The sequence below is a fragment of the Bombina bombina genome, chromosome 1 (assembly GCF_027579735.1).
Source record: "Bombina bombina isolate aBomBom1 chromosome 1, aBomBom1.pri, whole genome shotgun sequence".
Classification (NCBI taxonomy): Eukaryota; Metazoa; Chordata; class Amphibia; order Anura; family Bombinatoridae; genus Bombina; species Bombina bombina.
The window spans coordinates 929,308,382-929,327,569 of record NC_069499.1 but is presented as its reverse complement, the minus strand read 5'-3'; the positions used below and the strand labels follow the sequence as shown (position 1 = coordinate 929,327,569).

General features: G+C 42.9%; 1 protein-coding gene across 1 annotated transcript in view; it reads right to left on the bottom strand.

Annotated features, from left to right (window-relative positions):
* Positions 1-19,188, bottom strand: part of NOL4L (nucleolar protein 4 like) — an 82,695-nt gene that overhangs the window by 20,540 nt on the left and 42,967 nt on the right. Inside the window, exons 3-4 of the mRNA XM_053698717.1 lie at positions 736-1,004; positions 477-656 (exon numbers count right to left, since the gene is read on the bottom strand). Of these exons, the coding sequence (XP_053554692.1) occupies positions 477-656; positions 736-1,004 (449 nt within the window). The remainder of the gene's footprint in view (positions 1-476; positions 657-735; positions 1,005-19,188) is intronic.

Sequence of the window (19,188 nt, the reverse complement as noted above, 5' to 3'; positions counted from 1 at the left end):
AGGCAGCTCACTAGGTTTGAGAGGTCCTTTCCCTCACATGGACCTATGGAATTATAATAATAATATGGGCAGCACTTTTATTTAAATGTGAGGGAGGCGCACTGAGAATTATGTCCCACAAGTTCCCTTTGCTTAAAAGCCACCAATGCTCTACTGAAGAGACTGAAATGGACTACAGCTACACCCTGGAGTAAAAACAGCACATACTTGTACTGCACATAAAATTAAAAAAATCTTGATTGAAGAATCTTTTCGGCCACCTAACTTTACCACTTCCTTACTCTAACGTAGGCAAAGAGAATGACTAGGGTTGGAGGGAAGGGAGGTGATATTTAACAGCTTTGCTGGGTGCTCTTTGCTGCCTCCTGCTGGGCAGGAGTGATATTCCCAATAGTAATTAGATGATCCTTGGACTCACTGTGTCATTAGAAAGAAATAAAATGATTACTCAAACTGATTTGAATTAATTAACTCACATTAAAAGCTTTCAGACGTTCAGGGTCCAGCCCTTCAGAGTCTGTGATCCTATCATTGTCTTCATGTTCATCATCATCGTCATCATCAACAGCAGGTGTTCTTCCAACAGTGAGGTCCTCAGCACAGCCGCTCACTTCTGTCTTGATGGAGTCATAACTTCCAGAGCTGTACGGAGGTGACTGAAAAACAGAGACAGAGGATCATCTCATGTCAAATTTGCTATAACTGTTCCCCCTTCATACTTGTATTCTAATTCACCTCAGATGTGGCTTTGAGAGCATATTTTCCCCGACTCCGTAGGGCATCAGTAGTGCAGCCATCTGGTGTATAAGGTAAGACCTCAAGAGAGGGGCGCATCTTGTCACTGAGATTGATGGGCTGATCATCTGCTGTGGGTTCCAGGGCAGAACTGCTAGAATTACCATTCATGTCAGGTAGAGAGGCATCATATGCTGTGTTTGGTGGAGTGTTGGATGGATTCAGCAAGGAGAAGCCATTGCCGTTGCAGCTTTCAGAGGAAGAATCATCTGAAATATATAAGGAAAATAGCTTTATTAATAAAATTGTTTTCTATATATCATGACAAGTAATTAGACACCTTTTATTTCTATAAACTAAAGTAACAGTTTTGAGGTGTGAAATTCCCCAAAATCCATTGCAGCGTTCAGCTATGTCAACTAATCTGTCCAAAATCATTGAGCTGTGACAACCTTTCTGCATGCGGTGTAAGTAAATCCACAGACATATCCATGCCAATGAATCAATCCTCAGTCTTAACAATTAACTATTTCAGACCATCTCAACTGTTCCACGTTCATGCCCCTAAATATTATACCCCAACGCCAAAAAAAAAAAAAAGTGTAAAATTGCAAACTATCACAAGTCATGTCTCCCTCAAAATACCCTATTTTTATCTGACAGAAAAGGTAACTATAAAACAGACTTTTGCTATTTCAAAATATTAGGTCGTGGACACTTTAGAATTAAAGGCATATTGGCCTCATTGCACTCAATCTACAGTGTGTTGTGCAAAAACTTTAAATTCGACATGAGCATTTTTTTGTTTTAAATATCCTTTTATAGAATTCCAATGCAAAAGCACAACCACTTGCATAAGCTATGCTGGCCAAATTCGGAATATAATATAAACAGCAAATCATACGAAAAATACATTTTCCACACAAGAAAATTAACGCAAAATACACATGATCAATGGTAAAGTAAAACATTGCAGCTAATTTGATTAAATATAAATGTTTAAATACAAACCTTTTTACGTTAAACAATGATATTAATTCACAATGCACAGTAAACAATTTAACATTAATCTGCATAATTTGATATTTAAATTGGTATAAACATTCAAACGCTTAACTATCTCCACAAATGTTGATAATATTTTAGTTATACATTGATTTCAGCTATACTTTTAACCTTTTAATAAAGAAGAAAATTTAATTTACTAATGTGAACTGAACATGCACAGACATGTGCCTATCAGGTAGAGTGCGTATTACAAGTTGAAAATAAAATGTTTTCATTCGCTCGCTAACAATGACATCCGCAAAAAGCTGAACTTCAAATATCGCAACAGCGTTAACGTATTCCCCCATATACTTTAATGGAATGTAAAATGTAGGGGGGGGGGGGTGGAACACCCATACTCGCACGGAAACCCAATCGCATTTTCTCAAGTGCACTAACCTGACATGAAACATGTCAGTTCAAAGTAGAGAATCAAGTCCTGCATTAACCATAAAAACACAAAATAATAACAAGGTATTTGATATATAACCAGCAATTTATCAGAAAAAAAGAGATGAAACATGGGTTGGGTTTCTCACACACGATTACTATCGAAACCAACAATATGCTTTTACATGAAGCACACAGGAGGAACAGTGGTAAGAAGGTAAAAAGCCACATTCTTGTAGATACATAGTTTATGTCACAAAAACATAAATTATGCTTACCTGATAATTTAATTTCCATCTGTGGGAGGAGAGTCCACTGCTTCATTCATTACTTGTGGGAATTCAGAACCTGGCCACCAGGAGGAGGCAAAGACACCCCAGCCAAAGGCTTAAATACCTCCCCCACTTCCATCATCCCCCAGTCATTCTGCTAAGGGAACAAGGAACAGAAGGAGAAATATCAGGGTATAAATGGTGCCAGAAGAATAAAATTAAATTTAGGTCCGCCCACCGGAGAAACGGGCGGGGGCAGTGGACTCTCCTCCCACAGATGGAAATTAAATTATCAGGTAAGCAGGTAATTTATGTTTTTCATCTTAATGGGAGGAGAGTCCACTGCTTCATTCATTACTTGTGGGAACAAATACCCAAGCTCTAGAGGACACTGAATGAAAAAAACAGGAGGATAAAAGGAGGCGGACCCGAAACTGAGGGCATCATAGCCTGAAAACACCCAAACTCCCGACAAAAAAACTGCTTCACCAGGAGCAGAAGGACAAAAAGGAAAAGGCACAAGTAACTGCCCAACAGTTAGAACCAGCAAGGCGCTTGCTAGAGACCGCTCAGAATCCCTAGACTCGACCAAGCCCAAAAGCCTCTGAGGAGACAAAGTCCCACAGGCTCTCAGCCCATGAATAAACTCACCCCCGACCTGAAGGAAGGGAAACATCTACATTCTCCCTGAAGGAAAGAAGAAGGACTCAGATAAGGGACCTCCAGAAACACAAAAGGACTAGGGCATCTTGAAGAAAAACCCCAAGGGTAACTCCAAGAGAGAAAATAAGGATGAAACAGGGCAAAACCGACGAAAAACCCTACCGACCTAGCAGAGCAAGAGAGTAAAATCCCAAACCCCTATCTGCATGGATTCCAAGGGACCAAAGTAAAGCCCTGAAAAACTAAAGAGAGAAGGGTAGAACCCCTCCCCTATGCAGAGCGCTAACTCACACCCAGGATAAAGCAACCAAAAGACAAACCGTCCCCAGGAGCCTCGAAAAACAGCATCAGAATATCTGAATATGTTGCTCCGAAAACCCAAAGGCTTCCTGCTGCAAAGGTGGTCTAAGCGACCACAAATCGCCAAACTTAACCATTAAGCTAGTAAACTGCACAGGACCGTCTTTAGCAAGAAAATCTCCAAAAGTAGTGCAGAACAAACACCTACCCAAGAAAAGCAGGAAAGGAAGGATAGAACCCAGAACCAGCAGAGAAAAAATACCTGCTGAGGAGGGATTTACTTTGAAGCCTCCCCTTTAAGGGAGGCTCACAAGATCTATCTATGATACACGGTCAAAGTTCAGCAGATCAGACAGATCCCTGACCCTTACTCTGGGCAACGGACCCAGCACCGAAGTGACTGGCAATGTCCGAAAAGACAAAGGAAATAAAAAAATTCCCCAAATCACCAAGAACTTCAGGAAGGAAAAGGGCTCGGGTTTCAGAACCCTTTATTTAAAACCTCTGACAGAGTCATCATCTGCTTTAAAGACCTACAAGTCCATGAGAAAAGCTAAAGCCACCCAGAGATCGGCCTTGGGAAGGGGGTACTGCCATGCCCCAATCGGGTCTTGAACTCTGGTCTCCCATGTTGTATCCCAGTGACTTTCCACTGGGCCACCAGAGGGTTTCTCCCGAAGGCTAAGGGAACTCCCAAAAGGAGACCCTGTACTGAACTACAGTAATAGCATGTCACAAGACAACCAGCCCTTCACCTGACATCCTGCATGCAAGTCAGGGGGTAATAACCCCACTAAACAGAGGAAGAAAGGACCTCTGAGTACCAGGCGGATATTGTGGAATGCCACGTCCACCCCAAAAGGGGGGGCAAAAACAGAACAGCTAACCATATGTATGGAGTGTAAAGCTGTAGATGGACTCAAAAGATCAAGTACTGAATGAAGAACCATTCAGCCACTACGGTCGGCCCAGCAGAAAAACGCATTACCTATTGGATACCTGGTTATCACCTGCGCTACTCTTATGAAGAGCTTCAACTATTGAGGTTACTGATTCAAACAGAATTGTAGACCACTGCATCTCAGATTATCAGAAAAACACCCTTCACAAACCATAATACAGCATGTAACTATTCCAACGATAGAGAGTATCTGAAAGAAGTGGAGGGAGGGATGGATCGAGGTATAAGTCTAAACAGACATCATTTTTTTTAACGTGTTTCCACTGATTCGTGCTTCAATTAAAAGAACATTACTCATTCTTTGATAAACATAATCAGGATACAATGTGGACAGACATTCTTTCTACTCACACTCCCAGCTATTCAAGGATCAGATATAAGCCATTCATATGGACAGAATCTGTTCTCAGAACTTGAAAAACACTTTAGGTTGAAAAAAGTTACTTAAAAAGGGACCGTAAACACCTTGTGAATACAAGACATTTTTGTTGTCTTGCTATATAATAACATAGCAGGCAAGTCTAAAATGTTTTTTTTTTTTTTTTTTTTTTAAGAAACATCTTATTTACTGCAATTTTTTTCAATAGCTAAATTCCACCTACCCTTGCCTTATGTGGAGGAGCTAGTCCGGGCTTGAGTCTGCAGACAATAAGGTTAATCACAGTCATAATGTTAGTATCAAGTTCACTGTCCTGCAGTTGTTTTCATTTAAAGCAAATTAGGAAAAACTAAATTTATCTTTACCTGATAAATTATTTTCTTTCGGAATGATAATGGCCCACAGTCCTCCATACATATGGGATATATTTCCCGCCACTATGAGGAGGTCAGGAACCAAAATCAGATCTTAAAATACCTCCCACCTCCCATTTCTCTTTTAGTTTAACGTATAGCCGAGTAGAGAATAGGAAACATATAGGTAGGAAAGACAAAGCAGGGTCTGTAGAGGTGTCATTAGAATTGTCGCCCAAAAATTTAAACTGGTAGGGCCTTTTTTAAAATGATGATGGTCCACAGTCCTCCATAACATATGGGATTAATACCCAAGCAGATGGTCTGAGTTACGGAAATGGTGGGACAATTTTTCTGGCAGTGCCTATTTAGCCGACACTGCCGCCTGAGGAGCATTCCTGCCAAAAGCTGCTTCTGAAAAAGCAAAACCTCAAAGAGATACTTTCTGAAAAAAGTATGAAGGGAAGGATGTTGCTGCTTTGCAAATCTGCTCCAAAGATGGTTTTTTTTTTTTTTTTTTGTTTTTTTTTTAATATGCATTATGTCGCAACTGCTCTTATAGAAAGAGCTGTAATACGCTTATGAGGCAACTTTCCCGCCTTTGAGTAAGCCTTGTGAATAACCTCTCTGAGCCAAGAGGCAAACGCTACCTTAGTAGCTTTCTACCCCTTACAAGTCCCAGAGTAGTGGGGGGGGGGGGAATAGACGTTTGTCTAAAATTTTTAGTACCTTGGAGATAGAATTTCAAAGCTCTGACTACATCAATATTAATAGCCGCTACTTAGTTATAAGTGTACAAGAACGCAGCGCACCGCTTGTAATCTTCAAAACTCTTTATTCCATATCAGTATCCAGTAGAGAGCCCATCCTGTGTAGGTATTGAGTACAGCAGAGGATTGCAGTAGGAAATACAGGGGGAGGCTAGGGATGAGTCCCCACAACACCTGAGGGTATTAAGCCGAAGGGAAATGGAAAAAGAAGATAACACAAAGGTGTAGAGGTGCCTGAGGTTTAGCAAAAAATTACTGTCTAATCTAAAGGGTGGGGTCGTGGACTCTCCATGTCCGGAAAGAAAGAAATTTATCAGGTAAGCATACATTTTTTTTTCTTACCTAAGACATGAAGAGTCCACAACATCCTTCCAATTACTAGTGGGAACCAATACCCAAGCTAGAGGACACGGAATGAGAGGGAGGGAGAATAAGACAGCCAAATCTAAACAGAAGGCACAACCTCTTGAAGAACCTTTCTCCCAAAAGAAGCCACAGCCGAGGCAAAAGTATCAAATTTGTAGAATTTGGAAAAATTATGCAGGGAGGACCAAGTTGCAGCCTTGCAAAACTGTTCCACAGAAGCTTCATTTTTAAAAGCCCAAGAAGAGGAGACAGCCCTAGGGGAATGAGCCGTAATTCTCTCAGGAGGCTGCTGACCAGCAGTCTCATAAGCAAAACGATTCATACTTCTCAACCAGAGGGAAAGAGAAGTTGAAGTAGCCTTCTGACCCTTACGCTTTTCAGAGAAACAAACAAACAAACAGGGCAGAAGACTGGCGAAAATCTTTAGTAGCCCGACATCCAAGTTGTGCAACAGGCATTCCTTATTAGAGGAAGGATTAGGACAAAGAAAAGGAACAACAATTTCCTGATTAATATTTCTATCTGAAACCACCTTAGGGAGAAACCCCAATTTAGTACGAAGAACCGCCTTATCCGAATGAAAAATAAGGTAAGGCGAATCACACTGCAAAGCCGAGAGTTCAGAAACTCTCAGAGCAGAAAAAATAGCAATAAGAAACAAAACTTTCTAAGATAACAGCTTAATATATATGGAATGCATTGGCTCAAACGGAGCCTTCTGCAAAACTCTAAGAACTAGGTTAAGGCTCTAAGGAGGAGCTACTGATTTAAACACAGGCCTGATTTTAACCAGGGCCTGACAAAAGGATTGAACATCTGGCACATCTGCCAGACTTTTAAGTAAAAGAATAGATAACGCAGAAATCTGACCTTTCAGAGAACTGACTGACAACCCTTTCTCCAGACCATCCTGGAGAAAAGACAAAATTCTAGGAATCCTAACCCTACTCTAAGAGTAGCACTTTGATTCACACCAATAAAAGGTATTTACGCCATACCATATGGTAAATCTTACAAGCCTGAATCATAGTATCAATGACAGACTCAGCAAACCCACGCTTAGCCAGAACTAAGCGTTCAATCTCCACGCAGTCAGCTTCAGAGAAACAAGATTTGGATGGAGGAAAGAACCCTGAGATAGAAGGTCCTTCCTCATTGGTAACCTCCAAGGAGGAAGAGATGACATCTTCACTAGGTCCGCAAACCAGATCCTGCGAGGCCATGCTGGAGCTATTAGAATTATACACACTCTCTCCTGTTTGATAGGACCAATTACTCTTGGAAGAAGAGCAAACGGAGGTAACAGGTATGCTAGACTGAAATCCCAAGGAACCGCCAGAGCATCTATCAGGGCGGCTTGAGGATCTCTTGACCTTCAACCATACCTTGGAAGCTTGGCCTTCTGACGAGACACCATCAGACCGAACTCCGGCACCCCCCACTTGAGGGTTAACCTGGAGAAAACCTCCAGATGGAGAGCCCACTCCCCGGGATAAAAAGGTCTTTCTGCTCAGGAAATCCACCTCCCAGTTGCCCACTCCTGGAATGTGGATGGCAGATAGAAGACAATTGTGAGCTTCCGCCCACTGCAGAATGCGTGTCACCTCCTTCATGGACAAGGAACTCCAAGTTCCTCCCTGGTGGTTGATGTATGCCACTGAGTTGATGTTGAATCTAATAAACCAGGCTAAAGACAACTGAGGCCAAGCCAATAGAGCATTTGAAATCACTCTCAACTCCAAGATATTTATCGGAAGAGAAGACTCCTCTCGGGACCATAGGCCCTGAGCCTTTAGTGAGTCCCAAACTGCTCCCCAACCTAGCAGGCTGGCATCCGTGGTCACAATCACCCAGGAGAGTCTCTGGAAGCATGTTGATGATCCTGAGATATCCACCACGACAGAGAGTTGATTGTCAACTGGTACAGATCTATCCTCTGGGACAGATCCGAATGGTCTCCATTGTCTGAGCATACAGAGTTGTAGAGCTCTCAAATGAAAATGAGCAAAGGGACTGATGTCCATGGAGGCAACCATCAGACCAATTACCTCCATGCATTGAGCTACTGATGGCCGGACAGTAGACTGAAGAGAGAGGCAAGAAGAGATAATCTTTGCTTTTCTGACCTCCGTCAGAAAAATCTTCATAAATAGGGAATCTATGATGGTCCCTAAGAAAACCACCCTTGTAGCTGGAACAAGGGAACTCTTTTCCAGATTCACTTTCCATCCGTGAGACCGAAGAAAAGACAACAAGATCTCCGTATGAGAATTTGCTAGTTGAAAAGATGGCGCCTGAACCAAGATGTCGTCCAGATAAGGCGCCACCACGATTCCCTGAGACCTGACAACTACCAAAAGAGACCCCAGAACTTTTGAAAAAATTCTGGGAGCTGTGGCAAGGCCAAACAGAAAAGCTACAAACTGAAAGTACTTGTCCAGGAAAGTGAATCTCAGGAACTTGTGATGATCCCTGTGGATAAGAACATGAAGATACGCGTCCTTCAGGTCTATGGTCGTCATGAACAGACCCTCTTAGACCAAAGGGAGAATGGAATGAATGGTTTCAATTTTGAAGGATGGTACTTTTTTGGGAACCACAAACAGATTTGAATAAAATCCTAGGAACTGGAACAATCACTTCCAGCGAGAAAAGGTCCTGAACACAATTCAAGAATGCCTCTCTTTTTACCTGGTCTGCAGATAATCTTGAGAGGAGAAATCTGCCCCTGGGAGGACAAGTCTTGAAATCTATTTTGTAACGCTGGGATACTATGTCCACATCCCAAGGGTCTGGGACATCGCGTAACCAAGCTTGATAAAACAAGGAAAGTCTGCCCCCCACTTGATCCAGTACCGGACTGGGGGCGGACACTTCATGCTGACTTAGTCTCAGATAAAGGCTTCTTTGACTGTTTCCCCTTATTCCAAGACTGATTGGGTCTCCAAGAGGACTTGGACTGCTCCGGCTTGGAAGAGGAAGACTTCTAATCTTTGAAGTTACGAAAGGAGCGAAAATTAGAATTTTGACGCCCTTTAGGTCTATTCTTCTTGTCTTGTGGTAGAAAGGACACCTTTCCACCCATAATTTCAGAAATTATCTCTGCTAGACCAGGACCAAACAGGGTCTTACGCTTGTAAGGTAGCGACAGAAGCTTGGACTTGGAGGTAACATCAGCTGACCAAGAACAGTGAAGCCAGACATCTTGGCTCCCAGTCTAATGACTTGCATGTCTGCGTCAGAAATAAAAGAACTGGCAAGTTTGAAGGCCTTAATCCCATCTTGGATCTCCTCCAACGGAGTCTCCTCTAAAACCAACTCTGACAAAGCATCACACCAATAAGATGCTGCACCTGCCACTGTGGCAATACAGACTACAGGTTGCCATTGTAGAACCGGGTGAACATACATTTTCATTAGATAAGCCTCCAGCTTCTTGTCCATGGGATCCTTAAAGGAACAGCTTTCCTCAATAGGAATCGTGGTTCTCTTAGCCAGAGTAGAAATAGCACCTTCTACCTTAGGCACTGTGGGCCATGAGTCTCGAATGGAGTCAGCAACATGAAACATCTTTTTAAAAACGGAAGACGGGGAGAAAGATATCCTTGGTTTATCCCACTCCTGTGCAATAATCTCCGACACAGGGTCTGGAAACGGAAAAACTTCCACAGGGGAAGGAACATCATAGTATTTGTTAAGTTTACTAGATTTTTTAGGGTTGACAGCGACAGAAGAATCAGAGTCGTCCAAAGTAGCCAGTACCTCCTTTAACAGTACACCGAGGTGTTCAAGATTAAACCTGAAGTTTACCTCTTCAGAGTTATTCAAAGGAATTATACTGTCCGAATCAGAGATTTCACCCTCAGAAGCTACCGAGGTATCCTCCTCATCAGACTTAGGATGGAGGTCAACCTTTGCTGCAGCAGATAATGCTGCAGATACCACAGAAGATATCTGTGCAGCAAAATCTACAGGGAAGTATACTCCTCTAGGAGGTTGAGAGGAACTGCAGGGCACTGCATGTGATGCCAAAGAGGCTTGGGACATTTGAGGAGAAAGCTGCGGCATAACCTGAACAACATTAACCTGGGAGACAATAGGCTCAGAGGGCAACAATTTATCTTTACATTCTAGCGTTCTAGCTAAACATGTAGCACAAAATTGCATAGGCACAACAATCTGGGCCTCTAGACATAATAAACAATTGTCAAAAGAAACAGATTCTTGATCCATGTCCATGTCTGCAAATTAATGAGAATTATTTTTTTTAAATTACTGTCACTTTCAGAATCCTATAAGCGTTAACACACTAAATAGACAAAAAACTTCCCCAAAGGAAAACAAAAACTACAGACGCCTCCACACCTCAGACAGTCTGAGGTGCCCTACCACCTTCAGAAGAATCCCAAACTGAATGTACAGAGATTGTGAGCGACTAGCTGTAGAGCTCCCTCTCCACTGTCTGACTTCCAATTTCTACTGCCGCAATCAGCCGGTACAGGTAAAAGGCAGCTCCACTCTCACTACGGAAAAGAAGGAGATCACGGGACCAGCAAGGAAGAACTGTGCAGCACTAAAAGTGCGCGTTCCTAGCCGAAGCTAAAATAAAAGCCGTTTGCATTTCTCTTAAAGGAACTGCTATAGGGAAATCAAAAACATGAAAAGTTTGCCAACGGAGTTTCCCATTAACACAACATGCCCCAAAATAAACTGTACACACAGAATATATATATATATATATATATATATATATATATATATATATATATATATATATATATATATGAGAGCCATAAAAGGAAAAAGCTTCCCCATAAGAGAAGAATTAACATACAAAAGCACCTGCCCGCTGCCTCAGGAATCCTAATCATAAGGAATTATCTATTAGTCCCAATAATCTAAAGTGTAAATCTCCAACACCTAGAAGACAAAAGCACTTACCTGCAATCTAGCTGTCCGGCAGGAAGACAGCTCACCAGGCGTTAAATACTCCTTACAGAGACCTGTGGAAAAAGAAAGAAGAGAGTAACCAACTCTGGCTTTCTGTGATTAGGGCAGCACATATGTTAGGAAAACAAAGTAAGGACCACCTCGCCACTTCCTAACTGCTTAAAAGCCACCACTACTCTTACTCATGAGATTGACGTGGACACAGCTAAACCCAAATCCTTGCTTGCAGGGAAAAGTACCCCAAAAAATGAAAATATCTTCAAACACTGAACTTCACCTCCTCCATTGACAGAGGCAAAGAGAATGGGGGTTATGGGTAAGGGAGGTGACACTTACCAGCTTTGCTGTGGTGCTCTTTGCCTCCTCCTGCTGGCCACGAGTGAATATCTCACTAGTAATTGGAATGACGTTGTGGACTCTCCATGTCTTAGGTAAGAAAAGGCACTATTTTTACTTCACATTTTTTTATGTGCTGTCTTCATTTTCCTATGGATTTGTTTTTTAAACAAAAGATCCTAAAGAGGGTGATTATGTATTTTTTGAGCAAGAAATGTTCATCATTCACTGATATGTTTTTTTCCAGGTTTCCATTAGTAGCTAAGGTACTATGTACACAAATATAAATAAATAATGATTTAAATGGGACTCATGTTGTTCCAATAGGGTTTCATACCAACAACAGTGGGTACAGACTTAACACTTTGAAATGAATGATAGGGTTAAGGCAGTGTTGTACTTCTCATGCAAATTTGAGAAAACATATTTTAAGTAGGTTATTTTTGCATTCTGAGCAGAAGACCATCTAAAAGGAGGAGGATTCACAGAAATATCCAGTGTCTTCAGACTGAAGTAGTCTCCCAAGTCCTCTGATTTTTTTTAACTATGAGAATGCTCTACAGGTCTACACTTCTTAAAAATCTTCATGTTAATGTGAGAAGTATGGTCCTAAGATTATCACTACCCATCTGGGAGGGATAGTGGTTTCTGAAGATTCCACCTCTATGAAGTTTTTATTTTTCTACAAGTGGGTGAAGAACTAACCAATATTAATAAGAGGTTCATGTGCTAATACAAGAGAACATTAGGTAAGTGCCCCTTGTCTGTCTCTCTGAGCTAAGCAAAAACTTTACAAAATTCAATAAAAATTTTCAGTTTAAAGTGATGGTAAATCCAAGCGTATAAACAATGAGGTGACTTTTGCACCTCTGAACCAATAGCTGTGCGTGTCAACTTACAGGTTTCTGTATGCACGCACGGCTATTGGTTTAGAGGTGCAAGCTGAAGCGGCACCTCTTTGGTAGAAGATCGATGTGCCGTGGGCAGATGGAGCCGTTCAGTTTAGTGCTGTGCAATAGCACAGAAAGGATGAGTTAAGATGTTTGATCACTTAAACTCCACTTGATTCTTAGTGATGGTCAATCCTAGTGTTTGTAAAAGGCTTGGATTTACCATCACTTTAATATGCAACTTCTATTTTGTAACATGGAAAATTAGATGCATCTTCCTTTAAATTATACATTTGGTAAGAAAAGCATCTTTAGAAAGGATGATTACATATAAACTGCCAACTTACATAAAAAATTAGATACACATTATTTTTTTAACTCCATACTCCAAACCATTTAGGCTTCACACTGCTATAGTTTGCATCTTCCATACACCCTTTACACTCACTTTATACTCACAGTAGCACAAACTGTATTCTCCTCACCAGCTAAACAAATTATTCCCTAGATGCCACTCCCTCTCCCACCAACACTATGTTGCACTCTATTAAAACAGAGCAAGGACTGTACTTTCACCTAACTTATCCTCTCACCTCACCTGATACAGCAGACACTGCACACTCTCCCCACCATCCAAGTGCACACACTACCAGCAAACAGAACAGTTTATACTCTCACCAACCACCAACCAGATACACAAAACTCTTTCAACACCATTGCTGCCCACATAAGCTTCCACTCTCGCTTTCTTTTTCTCACATTCTAAACACACACCCTGCCCTCTCTAGCCAGGCTTCCATAGTAGAATGCACTAATGTGCCAGAGCAGAAGCACATAAGAGCATTTTACCAGTACACTTTTACATCCTTTTAAAGGGACATTAAAAGGACCACTAAATACAGTAGAATTGCATAATTAACAAGTGCATAATAACAAGACAATGCAGTAACAATCTGAATTTCATAAAAGCAGCAAATAAAAAATTCTGGCAAATTAATTTTTTCTACCATTTGCAAGCCCCCAGTATCATGTTACAGACAAATCACAGACTAATATACGTATACCCTGTGAGCTTCTGCACATGCTCAGTAGGAGTAGTGCCTTAAAAACATAAATTATGCTTACCTGATAATTTTATTTTCTTCTGATGGGGAGAGTCCACAGCTGATTCATTACTTTTGGGAATTCAGAACCTGGCCACCAGGAGGAGGCAAAGACACCCCAGCCAAAGGCTTAAATACCTCCCCCACTCCACTCATCCCCCAGTCATTCTGCCAAAGGAACAAGGAACAGTAATAAAATATCAGGTGAAAAAAAGGTGCCAGAAGAATAAGCTAAAACATGACCACCCCCATAAGAAAACACAGGCCGGGAGCTGTGGACTCTCCCCCTCAGGTAAGCATAATTTATGTTTTTCTTCTTAAACGGGGAGAGTCCACAGCTGCATTCATTACTTTTGGTTTGGGAAAACAATACCCAAGCTATAGAGGATACTGAATGCAAGAAAAGGGGGAGGGTAGACAAGGTGGCCCATTCGAAAGGGCACCACAGCCTGAAATTACTAAGTAACTGCCCAACAGATAAATCCAATAAGGCCCAGATAGAGACCGCTCAAAAATACCACAAGATTCCACTGAGCACAAAGCCCCCGAAGAGGCCTGCTCCAAGCCCAAACAAATTCCACATATTCCCAGATGGGAAAAGGAAAGAAAAAGACTCACAAGAGATCTAAAATCTCAGCAACTAGGGTAAAGAGGAACCCCAGCAAAAACAAGCGCAACCCAAGGTTGCAACTAGACAAAAAGGGAATAGAGCATAAACTCCCAACGACCGACCAGAAGTACGGGAGGGAAAAAAATCCCTACCCATAGCTGAATAAAAATCCAAATGACCATGGACCATCCCAATGAAAACCAGAGGAACAAGGCAGATCCCATACCTCACACAGAGTGCAGTCTGCACACATGAAAGAGTGATCGAGGAATAAACAGATACTCCCCAAAACTGCCAAAATTACCACCATAAGCACTTATGCTCCAGATGAAACTCTCGGCTCCCATGCTACAACACAAGACTAGTAGACACCAGTCACGAACACTAGCCTATCAAGCTAGGAACTGCACCAGGAAACTCCCACAGAGGGAACCTTCCAAAAGTGCAAGAACCTATTCCCTCCAGGCAAAAAGAGGGAAAACAGGGAAAACAGGAAAAACATCAAAAACCCAGCAGAAAACAGCTCCCTTCTGAGTAAAAAAACTCTGCTAAGCTCCAGCTATGGAGATATCACAAGATCTGGAGAAGAACACAGTCAAAGCTCGACCGAGCCAATAGGTCTCAGACCGTTCAAAGTATAACCAGCCCCAACAGCTGGATTTGAACCAACAACCCTTAAGTTGCAGAGCCCCAAAGCCAACCATTAGGTTACACAGGCTGCTTCATTGAGGCAAAGGACCCAGCACCATAAGGACTGGCATGCCCAAAGGTAGGGAAATAAATAATTCCCCGTATCATCCAGAACACCAAAAAGGACTACACGGTATCCAAGGGTAGGCAAACCCCGACCATATGTAACAAGACTGGCATGATAAATCATCAAGCCAGAACAGAACATAGTACGAACTCGGGTTCCAGATCCCAGAACCCAGATCCCTTCTCTACAACAAGGACTACTTCCAGACAAAGGGAGACTACACTGAAACAACAGTGTTAGCACAATACCAGAATCCACTCCTACATGACACTGTACACACAAGGCAGAGAAACCCCCCTCCATGCATCAGGCGGATACTATGGTATATCCTAATCCTCCTAAGGGGAGGGAAATGAAAGAGACAACTGCTCATGCTCACCTCCCACAGGCACGGAGCATACGTCATCCAACAGACGACAAAAACAGAACCGACTGAAAATGCAACATCCCTCTGTAAAAGCCGGCCCAGAAGCCAAGCAAACAGCCAGCGAGCCCACCTATAAAGTGGAAAAGCTGTAATAAGAGATCAATCTCCCGCTTGCTAGGCAAGCCATCAGGCCAATCTCAAGTCTCCATAAGAAAAGACACAACACCTGAAGGAGAAAACAGAAACCTTAAGCACTAAATCACTCAGGATCCAACTAGGAGGTCCGGTCAGATATCCAAGACCATGTCCAGAAAAACCAGGCACCCGGAAACCGGGGCCGGCCAAAGACTAGGAACCCCTGAGGAACCATAGGAATACCTCATACGGAGAACTCTAGTAGATGCAAGCACATCCAAAGGTCCTAGGACACTGGACGTTCTCTAAGCATCCCAGAGACAGAGAATATAACTCTTCAAACCTCGAGGGACAATACCCTCAAGACCAACAGCTAAGAAGCTGCCAAGAAATAGTGCACATCTGCAACAGAGTCGCAAAATTCCATCTGGGTCCACCTCACAGTAACCCCCTTAGATGAAGGGACAAAAAGATGACGAACATCGATATCCCAAGACACGACATATCACCGATATGTCGTAAGAAAAGTTAGCTCCAGGACAAAAAAGGAGACCAACACATTCTCCAGAGTCCCCCAAAACATGGGAGCAGACGAGATGCAGTACGAGGAAGAAAGGAGGACTAAATCGCCTGAAACTTCCAGAACCGATGACCCACAAACCATTCCCAGTAAGGGAAAAGGAAACCCTAAGTCACCTCGATCCCTTAGGAAGAGGTACCAAGGCCAAAAATCTCAAAAGAGTAGGTCAAAAAAAGGATACCCTAGGAGGGATAAAACCCCGCCCCAACCTGGTACCCCAGAAGATTAAGGAGTCGTCTGAACTTCCAGTCCAAATGGAAATGGAGAAAACTAACTCCGAGGACAAAGAGCCTTCGGAACGCTTCTTAGCAGGATCCACTTCCGGAACCTAAACAAACAGGACCAGGACCAAGAGGACTGATTACAAACCCCTTGATGCCCCACCCCAAGAGAAGCAATGAGAACCAGCCTGACGTCAATGCACGTAAAGGCCTCCTCTCTTAGCCCCGTCAAGGGCAGAGTCTCACCAAAAGAATTAACTCTCCTGGAGTTACTCACCATGGTAATCGCTACCAAACGGAAAGAATTATCGTACTGAAGGAGGAACGATAGCATAAAGAACCTCTCATCTGAGATAGAACTTACCACCCAACCAGGTCAGCCAGATAAACCAGCACCACGTGGATGGTATAGACCCTTAAGTAACACAAACCAGCGCTCGACCAGGACCAGCCTGCTACAGAGGGCACTCCGGAACTGAACCAGGTCAAAGAAAAATCGAGACCTCAGAAGAGATCGACAAAGGATCTTAGAACTATGTAACTAACACCTTAATATGCAACTTCCGCAGAAGTGACCAAGCGACCACAAAATCACTAGTATCGAATTCCAGAGCAGAAATGTTTCCCAACGGGGAAAATATAACCAGATCAACGAAAAAGAGGGCAGCACTCACAGGTGAACGCCCAAGAAAAATGGATACACTGACAGGACCAGCCAATCAGAAACCCCATTCTCCCAAATCTCAGAACTGGAACAAAATACCCCCAAAGAAAAAGGTAAATTGGAGACTACAAGGAGATTAACTTCATCCCCCAACCTCTAACCCAGCTTGCCATCCGGAACGGAAGACCGAGGGACCCCTCAACCCATCCGGGCTGGGATCCTCCAGCACTGCCAAAACATGCCACAGCAGGACACAAAGGCGCACCAGTCTAAAACGAAAAAAGCAAGACTTACCTCCGCCAGGGGAACTGACAATCCGAACCCGAGGATTGGGCCCCTGAAGCCTCAGAGGCAACCGCTTCCCCAGAGGGCTAATCTGACCCAGACGATCCCTCGCCTTAACCGAACACGGACAGTATCTCACTAACGTCTCCCTCCCTGGAAGAAGTAAATGCGCCAATTCCAAAGAAATGGCCACGCAGAACCGTGCCGTAACCTTTGGAGGAAAGAAGCCGCCTTCCGGAGAAGGGGTAACGGCATTAAGGAAATCTGCTTGTGTAGCCAAAGAAGGTTCTAGGGTACTCGCCACACAGGATATGGGGTCCCCAGGGGCGGATGGCTGCAGACTCCAAGTTCCCTGTTTCGGGAGGAAAGAGCACTCTAAAGCGGAATGCAGAACAACTAGCGAAACAGACTCTCTCCATCGCCACGCGGTCAGGAAAATGGAAATGGTGACTGGAAATGGTGACTAGAAACGTGACCAAGCCTGGTCACAAGGTACACCGTACAGGCCAAAGAAAAAAACGCACCAAGGCCACAAGGGCCATGCAGCCTGACAAAAAAGGCTGTTAAGTTCCGATATAGCCACGAGCCCAGATATTTGCAGACAGAATCACATAACAAACATGATTAAAGTCCCCCCTGTTCAATAACCCCCCTCAGGAGATATTAACCCTCAATTCCATAAGATAAAGGAGTCCCACTGAGACCCTGATTTCTTTGTTTACTTTACATTTCACACATCTAAGTAAAATGTAACGATCTTACCGAAATCTACGTCGTGGAACAAGAACACGGCCCTTCAAGTGTGACAGATAGTAGCCTCACTTCTGACATGGACTTGAGCAAACAAAGCAGGCAGTGAAACTCGTCAGCGCTGATTGCTAAGGAGCAGTTAATATGATTCGGGATGGTTTCGCAGAAAGACTCTCCCTGCATCTCCGGACTCTAACTTTCATCCCTGCTCTCACTGACAGACTGACAGGACTACTTAAAACACCAGTCCCATTCTGAAGAGTACTATCCGCCATAAGAGACTATCTTTAATCTGCCAACCTCCTGTGACGAAAGGCAAAGAATGACTGGGGGATGAGGGAAGTGGGGGAGGTATTTAAGCCTTTGGCTGGGGTGTCTTTGCCTCCTCCTGGTGGCCAGGTTCTGAATTCCCAAAAGTAATGAATGCAGCTGTGGACTCTCCCAGTTTAAGAAGAAAAGGTGTGTATATAAAATATCATAAAAACAAAGGAGGCAGCAGCATAATTATGCTGCTGCCTCCTTTGGTTTTCATGATTTTGTGGGATTGCAGTATCCTGGGCAGCGTGCAGGTTGGTGTTTGAGTGCTGGACTTCTCTGACTTTTGTATATAAAATATCATGAAAGCTTAAAATTTATTTTGACTTGAGAGTCCATTTAAACTGTTGAGTACAGCTACAGAAGAATGGTTACTACTCATCATGCTATTGTTTTTCCTCCTGTGCCTGCAGCTGTCTTCAAAGTTTCTCTCTTATTTTAACCCCTTACAATTATCAGTTAGTGAAGCTCTGCATCTTCACACTGGGCGCCGCCATCTTGGAGCTTATATTTGTTATGTAACTTTTAAACTGTGCAAGAAACAGCACACATTTACCACTTCTGCTCTCTATTATGTGAGCGAAACTGAAGTGCAAGGTACAGCTGTCGAACAGCAGATCTGTGAAAGTGCACTGCTCCTAGCACAGGATGCAACAATACGCAAGCTACAAGATGGTAGCCCAGTATAAAATGCTGAGCTTTACCAACTCGATTCTCTAATGAGTAAAAATAAGAGAACGGCTTTAAAAAGAGCTACAGATAAAGGGAAACAATAGCACGGTGAGTGGTAACTATACCACTATAGTTGTACCCAAAAGTTTAATGCCCCTTTAATTGGCACTCTCAAATCTCACACTGCAGTCTCTACAGCTCCTGTAACACAATGCACTTTTTCATCACTCAAATTACAATCTCTCCTTCCTCCTAATGCACAATCTTACCGTTGTAACTCAATACACTGCACTATAACCCCAAACAATACTTTTTGC